Source organism: Etheostoma spectabile, chromosome 17 (assembly GCF_008692095.1).
Source record: "Etheostoma spectabile isolate EspeVRDwgs_2016 chromosome 17, UIUC_Espe_1.0, whole genome shotgun sequence".
Taxonomy (NCBI): domain Eukaryota; kingdom Metazoa; phylum Chordata; class Actinopteri; order Perciformes; family Percidae; genus Etheostoma; species Etheostoma spectabile.
The window spans coordinates 4,520,585-4,531,047 of record NC_045749.1 but is presented as its reverse complement, the minus strand read 5'-3'; the positions used below and the strand labels follow the sequence as shown (position 1 = coordinate 4,531,047).

Here is a 10,463-nt window from a genome sequence, read left to right as displayed (position 1 = left end):
GAGTGAAAAAGACTTTGTTAAACACTGAAATTCAGTCGGTGCTACAGAATTGAAGTATTGCTTAGTAAGTCCTCTAAGCTAGCTCTTTCTTCCCTTTTAAACAGTTCCTCAGTTTGAGTTTTGAACAACTCCAAATCAAGAGAAACACCACTCACTTTCAAATTACATTAGTATATAAAATGGATTGTTGTGATGTGGAACGTCTTCATATGCTGCATGTAGCACACATATCAACATTAGCACTAGTGGTTGACGAATATGGGTTTTTAATGGCCGATATTAACAGAGCAGGGTAGTCTATATAATGCGAGTATCATGTTCCTGTCGTTTTGGGGTGGCAGTGGCTCAGTCTGTAGTAGTTGGGTTGGGAACAGGAAGGTCACTGATCAAGTCCCCGTGCGGACTAAAGATCCTGAGTACATGAATTGAATGATGGTGGAATTCCATTGTGCATGCTTGCTCATAGTCACAGCTTAATAGGACACTGGAAATAAACATAACCATGTTGATGATATAATTAGTAACATCTGTGCTTTTCCTACAATGACATGTCAAAATGTCAGACAGAACAAACCCAACCAAGTATTTCTGATATCTATAGCTATATTCAAAGATACATGATATTCTGCCAAACCTAAAACTTTTAGAGCAACCAATTCCCTTAGCTTCCCCACTTTGGATCTATAGGCTATGTTATAACGAAGACCTAGAACCAATACATATCTTAAAGAAATCAAATGAAATGGCCTTAAAGTGCACAGTGGCAGTAACAAGAAGTTTGTATCACTCAATCTGGAAAAACGCAAATTCTCAAAGCCCAAAGTTTTGTCTTGAATCTTCTTGTTTTTTTCAAACAGAGGTCCAAAACTTGATAAACTAGCTAAGATATTCAATTTGCAGTGATTTAAAACAGAAAAAGTAGCAAATCCTCACATTTAAAAACTGGACTAAGTGAAAGTGTTGAATGTTTAGCCTACTTGATAAGCTGAATGACTAAAACAATAAATCAGTGTTGTTGATATGGCCTTATACTTAACCATGCACTGTGAACTGTGACAAATTAAAGATCGAACTATCTTACCTTAAGTAGATCGTAGCACTCCCACGTGTAGACTGCAGCTGAAGCTAGTCCAATTCAATGCCAAGTAGGCCTAGTCAGCTTTAGCTTCAGTTTTTCAACAGCAAGCCAAAATCCAGTGCATCTGTAAAACGGGAAGGGGAGAAAACAATATGTTAGGCCTATGTTACTGTGTGGTATATATTATAGCCTGATATCTAGAGCAATTTTATTATAAATGGCACATTTTGATAATGCTTGTTGATACCATAGACCAGGGGTCTTTAACAGGGGGTCCGCGACCCCTAGGGGGACCGCGGAGGTACTGCATGGGGGGTAAACAGATAAATGGAGGCAGAAGATGTCTTTCAGTCATCAATGCACACATGGCACTATAGGACCAGTTTGATATTACACAATTTTATACAATATATATAATTAGGGTGTCCCCGCTCCATCTCGCCATCAGTTTGGGGGTCCTTGGCCTGGAAAACGTTGAAGACCCCTGCCATAGACTGTATAATACTCTGTCAACCCCACCGGCCACACATTCTGATTGATGTTGAGAAAACCATGACGCAACATTTCTACCGATTAAACGCACACATAGGCACGTATGTACACAATATGGGACTGTCCCAATGCTAACACCAGCGATCTTGAACATCTCAAGTAGCCTACTTTTTTTCTCGCGCCACCAGGTGTTAGACAAGTGTATCCCAAGTGTGAAGTATGCAAGCAGCCAGTACTTTTCTTAAAAGTATATGTAAAAAAATGTTGCATTCAAATGTCTAACAATGACTATACCTATTATAAATTTTGTTGAGTTGTGCACTTACACTATCCTAAATGTCTCCGCCAACATTCAAACCCAGATAAATCTGTTATTTTATGTTAATGACACTTTCATTTAGTCGACTGTCAGTGGCGTCATACAACTTTTGACCCCTCTGGTTCCTCTACCGTCAAAACACAGGAACCCAGATGATACGTTTGAGAATAACTGTAAATCATACAATGTCCCAAAAAGAAGAAGAATACAGCTTGCTTTCTGCCTCACAACATCATTTTGTCATTGATTACATGCCACTCACAACAAAACATCCAAAAACTGACATTTATTGTGATATTGTGGGTTTAGCTGCTGGCTAATGTTAGCTTTCTTGCTCGCTAACTGGTTAACCAGCTAGCTAACTAGCTCTGCCTCCTGGTGGTTGAAATGGGTAACTGCATTGTTTCACAAATGAGTGGAATAATTATTCCGCCACCATCTGTCTATTAGCCGTTAGGGGTGTGCAAAAAACAATTGAATTGTGATTTAAGCTCTACCATTTCAAAGTCAATTCATAGAAGTCTAAAAATCGATTTTTATTTTTATTTTTTAAAAAGTTTTTATTGAATTATTTATTATTTTATGTCTACTGCAATCGCATGATCGATATTTTATTGATCCCCAAAGGAAAATTCAAGGTCCCAGTAGCTTACAGACATCACGCACAACATACACATACATCATAACAGGATGTTAAAATAACAAATCCAAATCTACATGAATAATGTGGAGACGGATTGCTCTGTCATTAAGGGTTATTGGAGAGAAATACATAATGCCTTACAATGTATTTCGAATATGTTATACCATTTGATAGTAAACCTATATTTTGGATATATACCCAAGAATGGTTAAAAAAGGAAAAATATTTAATGATAATTGTGGTGGCTGTAAAGAAGAGCTTTACCAAAAATGGTTGCACACGAGATCCCTACCTTAAAACACATGGATGGAAATTACAATGGACATTTATAAACTAGAGAAGATAACAGCTCTTTAAATATTAAACTGGAAGAATTTGTTCTGTGCTGGGAAAAATGGACCAAATATGCAACATCTCAAAGACCTGACCTTGTTCTCTAGCTACTATGTAAACAGGAAAACACTCCCTACATGTATATGTTCTTATCTCTTTTTCCTTTTCTTTCATTTTTACAAAAAGAAAAGAAAAATGTTTACATTTTTGATGAATAGATGTACAATACACACATCTGTGTGGTGTGGATATAGACATGCATTGATATGCTGTGTATGTTTGTGATATGAGGATACTTGATGTAATATTGATGTGCATCTGTTTAGAGTACTATTGTCTTGTGTGGGAAAAGTAATAAAAAAAAAAAAAAAGAATAATGTGGAGACACACATACACAAACAAACAAAAAGTAACTACATTTTCATACTGTGAATCATTTTTTTTAACCGATAATCGTTTTTGAATTGAAAATCGATATTGAATTGACTCGTTAGCCTAAAAATCGGAATCAACTCGTGAATGTTCTGAATTGTACACCCCTAACAGCCGTGCCGCGATTGGATTTCATGAGGGCAAATTGTTACAATGTTATTTAAAATCTGCTTTAAAAATAAACCTATATGTTTATTTAGCATGTTTGTTTTGTCCATGAATGTGCTTGTGCTGTGTTCCCCAAGTGGTAGGCCAGGTCTCAGCCACTACAATTACTTTTTTTTTGCCCCCCCCCCCCAGCTCAAATGTCAAACTTAGCCTATGTATTGTAGGTGTTTGTGACATGCTAAGTTCAGTGTCTAAACACTGCAAAGAAATAGCAGAACCTCTACAGGTGGTTATCACGTATTAACAATATGTTGATGATACTATTAATATGGCATATCTGACACTGTCGAGATAGATAAAAGACATTTAAAATAATAATTAATGTTATGTCTCTATAAGCTCTCAGCTGTCAGCTGGAGAGGTGCCAGTTCACCTGCTGGGGCCTTGAGCAAGGCACCGGACTACTGCTCAAGGTTCATTGGAAACCCCTCGATCTGCCATCTCTCCATTAATGCACTTATAGGTCCTGTTTGTGCATGTGTGTGTGTATTTTGGGCCTGTCTGTAAAAACAATGTAATTTCTTGCTTGAGGATCAATAAAGTATGTCTTTTACTTCTGATTGTAACTGGTCTTCTTGTTATTGGGGTTTTGTTTGGTCACATAGTGTTAGAAAATATTGTTCATGATATAATTATTTTGATTTCTTTGACTAGGGGGCCATTATTGAAGACACTGCAGCAATTATGTTACGTGACATTACTGTAAAATTTGGATATTTTGAATATCTGTCTCCCAGAGCTGGTAAAAAAAAATAATGAGAGTGAAGTTGTAGTGTTTACTCCATTGATGATGAATGGGATGCTGACACTGTGTGTATGTGTGTGTGTGGACTTATTAACTGTTATATACACAAGTGAGCTTTGGATGAATGGCCCTCCAATACCCTGAGGGGAAATATCTTCTGCATGAAGTACATACAGAATATAAAAGTAAATATTAGGACAGTTTAAGGATACAAAAACAACACACACACACTGACAGAAACCAGACATAGTTTTCTTTTTTTTTCTTTAAAAGGTATTACTTAGTAGTCCTTTTTATGGTAACAAAGATAGTTCTCAAACAGAAAATGTTACTTAAGGACATGCTCTTTGATAATTAAATAGCATTTATCATGTTTTTTAGTTCATATACTAAATGCCAAAATCAATTCCTAGTCAAAAACAGGTTTACCTATCTAACAAAGAACATCTGAGTGTTTTAAAATGCAGTAAACTGATGTGCCTTCTATTTTTAACTTACCTTGTTTTATAAACTGTAACAATGCTAATAAGTTGTACATGTCCACCTGAAGATTTACATGATATGGGAGTAGTGAAACTACTCATTCATTACAGAAATGTTGGATTTACTATTGGTATACAATAATGGTGTGCATGTATATTAATGTTTATCTGTTTCTGAGAATAAAACACTATAAAACAATATAGATTGGCAGTGTGAGAAAACATGTTCTTTTTATTCCAGTTCATCATATAAAGGAGAATTCAGTCTTTAGTCTGAATTTTCACATTTAAACCACATGGTGGCAGTCTAGACCCCAAAATGATTGCTTAAGGGTGATGTCATAATTTCTCAAATTACAAAAATGTCCATTTACTAGGAAAGATAATGTAAAGTAAGTGTTGGGTTGCAGTTGCAGTCTACAAGGTTGCACTTTTATAAATTATGCTAAATCAAAAGTTAAACCATGTAAAACAAATTTGGGCATTATCACCTGCTTCAAACTGGTAACATCCAGATCTTCAGACAGGACCAGGCATTCTCTGTTTCTGAAGACAAAATGGAACAAGCCATCTACAGTAAAATGTTAAACTATGTAGGACACAAAATCTGTTGTTTTTAGTCCAACTATCTACTGATGTAGAGATGTCAGAGTGAGGGGGCCTTGCTCAAAAGCACCTTGGCAGTGCCCAGGAGGTGAACTGAGATCTCTCCAGCTACCAGTGCACACTCTGTACTTCGGTCTGTACGGGGACTTAAGCGGGTTCCCAACCCAACTCCCTACGAACTGAGCTACACCACAGTGTAATGCCTAAACAACAATGTTGTGGTAACAGTGTGTATAAGCAATAAGCTATGCCACGTTCAAATTGCTAATGTACAAGTATGTCACTATCAAATAACTTTCACTAGTCAAAGACTACTCTGGACTACTTATTGAAATGGTTTTATTAAAAAAGCCTAATTTGTATGTTAAAAATAAAAAAGTACTGGTGACCCTAATAAATGTGCTGTATTTATATAGCGCTTTTCCAGTCTTAACAACTGCTCAAAGCGCTTTTACATCTACAGGAAACATTCACCATTCACACACATTCATACACTGTGGCCGGGGCTGCCGTACAAGGTGCCACCTGCTCATCAGATAAACATTCACACACATTCACACTCCGATGCAGTTTAAGGATTTTTTTAAAGGAATTGCAGTATTATTGTTATACTGCTGTCCTTTGGTGAAACCCGATGTAGGGAACACCAGCTGAGGGCGCTACACGACCACAGTTTCAAACTAAAATGTGTTGATTTTTCGCAGGCTAGTTTACTTCACAAAGGCAATAAGAGATTACACACAGCTGCTATGGATTACCTGAGAGGCTCTCACAGATATGGTTGTAAAAAGTTAACAAGATTAACTAGAAAATCCCTTTAATCTTTTCTGTTTCATCAGACGTGCATATGGAATTTCTTTTTTTCGTTTATTCAATGAAATTATTATTCAATCTACACTATTTTATCAGCAAAATGGTTAAAATTACCAACTCCATATGACAAGCAAAGTGTGCATTAGGTATTTTTGTGATGTATAGGCTACCTATAGTAACCTCATTTATAATCTAACATACCGAGTGGCGAGTTTACAGTGACAACCTCACTGTATTTTATGACTATGAAATATCTATAAAATCCCAATAGGATCTTATCTTACATGTAGTCTATTATAAGGATAGGAATTTGTAGGATATATCAATTTAAGTACAAAGGTGACATGTCCAGATTTGAAATTAAGGATCTGTAGAAGAGAAAGGAGGAAGGGGGGTCATTTATCAAGGGCCCCTATGGCTTGCAGCCATCGTGGGCCCTCCACCAAAAAGTAGATCGACGTCACCGCTTCCGCCCTGAATCCCCCTCCTCCCCCCTCTCCCTCCTCCGGCGTCGTTGGAGCTGCTCGGCTGCCTGCAATCCAACATGGAGTAGAGAGAGATGGGGCTCTAGCGGGGCCACCCCTCGGTAACGACAGCGACGACGCGCTTTATACGCATAACTGGAACCGAAGTCGTCGGTGAAAACATGCGCTTTAGGATTTAAAACGGATTGTGTGCCTTGTGTGTTCGTTCGTGCGTGCGTGCTTGCGTTTGGGGAGGGGGGGCGAAGAAAAGAGCTGGATTCGGCTACTAAATTGTCTGTATAGGTTACGTTACCTAGTGAAGGCGATGGGATATTAAAAGGTATAAGAAAGGTGCATTTGTGATCCAGAATAAACTGGGTGTCTTCGGGGGGAAGTAAGAAAAAGAAGACGGGAGGCTCAGCCAGCCCAAGGCAAGCCAAAGAGCCGACACTCGCACAAAGGCGCAGGGGGATTTATGCGGAATTGGAGACAGAATCGGAGGAGCAGCGGTGAAAGAATGACGAGCGAAAAGTATGCAACCGCCGTGGTACATTACCTGAGGTGAAACGAGAAAATGATAGAAGAAACACACCCAAACGAGTAAGTACTGTGGCTCAACTATTTCTCTATCAATCTCTCTTTTTCGCTTCTCCCAGTGCCTACAAGTTGGAGATGACTGGGGTAAGTTGGTGGAATGTGCAGCCTAACACTCCAGCTACAAAGCTGGTTTCCATTTATGATTTGCATTTATTTTATTCTCTCGAAGGGATTTGGTGCTGCTGCGGAGAAGCCTAATGCATTGACAGTGGGAAAGGGTTTTTCAGGGCCCCCACCGTGTAGACTAGTCTCGAGAAGGCAAGAGAGAAAGAAGAGGAGTAGGAGGAGGAGGGGAATAAGCGTGGGTGGATCGGAAACATTTTCTGAAAGGATCTGAAGCGAGAGAGCAGGCCCTGTTGCAGCGTAACTTAGAAACTCAAACACGCCCCGAAGTTACCTTTTAGAAATCCACAAACAGCAGCGAGCTCACGCACCTCTTGTTTGTGCAGTAAAAAAAATAGCAAAACCCGACGGCGTTTACAGAGGAAATTTCGAATCGTTATTTGGCCACATCTGTGTGTTTGCTTCCAACCGAAGGGGGAAGTCTCACAGGATATGAGATATCCGATATGCCTCATCCGCCATCTCTTTCTCAATCGCACTCATTTGCATAGGCTACCGCGCTCCATTCATAAAAAGAAAACCGATTGTAAAAGACTTTTCCTGAAAAAAAATACGCGTCCGTTTCTCTTTGATTCGAATCTCATAAACTCGTTTCTGTCGGACAGAAAGAGCCACGAGTCTATCTGCAGCTAATATAGAGCCGTAGGCTGCAATGTGTAGGCCCACCGACCTGTTTAAACGACACCCGGCCTATTTGGAAGCGCTTGAAGCGTAAAATTAGCTTAGCCGAGAAGGAACTGTAGTCTATCTTAATCTGAATCACGCTACTAAATTTAATAATGGCAGGTGGCAGAGCCATTTGAAGCCTTTTGTGAGTATTATCAAAACAAACACGAATAGACCACCAGGTTTAAAAACAGGCAGTGTTTTTCAATGTAGGTATGACGACCCATTGTAAAATAAATCTCTTTGGAGGCTCGAATGAAAATGTGCAGGCATGCCAGGGCCATTTAAATTATTAAATTTTTTACAACTCCATGAGCCTATATCGACAACTCCTGTCTCTGCCAGAGTCAGGCTAACATTACACGGGGCTGTGCTCGGTAGGAATGTCTGCCTTGCAGATCTCTGTCGGCGGGGTGGAAGGGCACTGTTGGGGATGTTTGCGCTGCTGTGGCGTGACGCAGCCTCATTCATAAAAGCCCTCTAACCTTCAGCGCGTCCCCATTCATGCCTGATGGCCGGACTCGGCTCTATGAAGCCAGCGAACAGCGACTCTGCCTGTCTCTCCTAGGTTACACTACGGATGTATTGAGAGAACGGGTTACACGGACAGACAGGAGAAAGGGGCTGAAACCATAGACTGTATGCAGCATATATTGAGTCTATGGCTGAAACTGAGCCCCAGTTTGTAACTCTCATGTAGGCTATTAGCTAGCACTGCAACCTGGGGCTAGCTGCAGCCACGTTTCGTTAGGAGATTGTTAGAACCAACCTGAATTCACTCTTTGGGTGTCTTGTACAGTCTGAAACTGTTTAAACGTCCCCCGGGCTCCTCCCTGACAGTAGCTACACATGTATGGCCTTTCCGAATCATATATCTCTAAACAAACCGTTGCGTTAACCCTGAATTTAAAACCGCCTCTCACTTCCGGGCGAAGAAGCGTTTCTATGGTGATGACGTGTGGTTCTTTTCTCATGGCTGTGTGAACCACGCCCACAATTGTTGATTGACTCGTTAGCAAAACGAAAGCATTTGTCCTTTTTTAAATCTTCAAGAATCCGTTACTGTTAAATTTAACAAACTGGTCTTTAGTCTTCTGCAAGTTTAATAAATGCTAGGATCTACAATAGAATTTAATTTTAATTAGTGCTGATGCTAACTCTTGACCGACCGTTGTCCATTTATCTTTGGATTCCTATTGGCTAGCGTTTATCCAGACTGGGTTGACCTATAACATCCAACAGCTACAGATCTGTAGGCTATTCATATCTAAATGAATGCATTTTACAGAATCACTTATCATTACCTGCTAATTGCTATGTAGTGTCACTTAGCTACACCAGCTAACCTGAAATGGCTTAGCAGAAGAGTATTGAACTGTTTTGTTTCAAAACTGTAATGTGCAACTGTGAACTTTAATGGGAAAAGAACTCGTTACATACTGCTTTTTTAAATGGAGGTTATTTCAGTTGCAGTGAACAGTGAACACAATGTCCAGTTTAGGTTTATCTATTGTTATTTGGCAATGTAGGAGTAGATTTCAACAGTATTTCTCTACAAATATATGCTATTCTCTGTAAAATGTAATAGTAACCTATTCGTGCAACTAAATGCTGCGTCATATAAAAGCGTTTGTCTTATTACCGGAAGAAATTGAATCATCGTGCAGTTATCTGCTAGTTTGTGTGTTGTGGGTTTCTTATCAGCAGTAAATCCCTTTTTATGAGATTAAGGCAGGGTCATGAAATAAAAGACACACCTTTTATAAATTGTGTGTCATGTTAAAAGGTGCAGCAGTGTACCTTTCCTCTGATTATGTAGCCTGTGTCACAGATATTTCATAACCTCTCTTAGTTCTTAAGGGGTTAATTGTGTCTGTGTAGTGGACTTTTTTTCTGATGATGCCTGCTATATAGATTGGTCCCTTGAGCAGGTGAGGCCTTCAATTCAGTTGTATTTATAGTATCAATTCATAAAAAGAGTTATCTCAGGACACTTTACAGATAGAGTAGGTATAGACCACACTCTATAATTTACAAAGACCCAACAGTGTGACAGTGGCGAGGAAAAACTCCTTTTGGGACGAAACCTGGGACAGACCCAGTCTCTTGGTAGGCGGTGTCTGGCGGCCGGTTGGGGATGAAATGAAGAGTGGCAATAACAGTCACAGGAAAAGATAATGGAACAATGACTAAAAATAGTAGTTTGTAGTAGTTCATGGCGTAGCAGGGCACTGCACGGCGTTACAAGGCAAAGCAGAGCGTAGCAGGATGTAGCAGGGCACCGCAGAGCGTAGCAGGATGTAACAGGGCACCGCAGGACGTATAGCAGGACCACGGCAACAGCTGCAAGCTTCAGATGTACATTCAATCAGATTTGGTGTGTCAGTTTTGCTATCAGCATGCAATGTGATTACAGGCACGTACACCCGTACACCCGGCTTTTGTTGACTACGTGTCCAAAACTAAATTATAACCTCTCACACTCCCACACACACACACACA

At 39.6% G+C, this 10,463-nt stretch overlaps 1 protein-coding gene across 1 annotated transcript in view; it reads left to right on the top strand.

The window, feature by feature from the left end:
• Window positions 1–6,548: 6,548 nt before the first annotated feature.
• LOC116705040 (sprouty-related, EVH1 domain-containing protein 2) overlaps window positions 6,549–10,463 on the top strand; it is a 20,379-nt gene continuing 16,464 nt past the window's right edge. Inside the window, exon 1 of the mRNA XM_032540873.1 lies at window positions 6,549–7,175. Coding sequence (XP_032396764.1) covers window positions 7,150–7,175 — 26 coding nt within the window. The 5' untranslated portion in view covers window positions 6,549–7,149. The remainder of the gene's footprint in view (window positions 7,176–10,463) is intronic.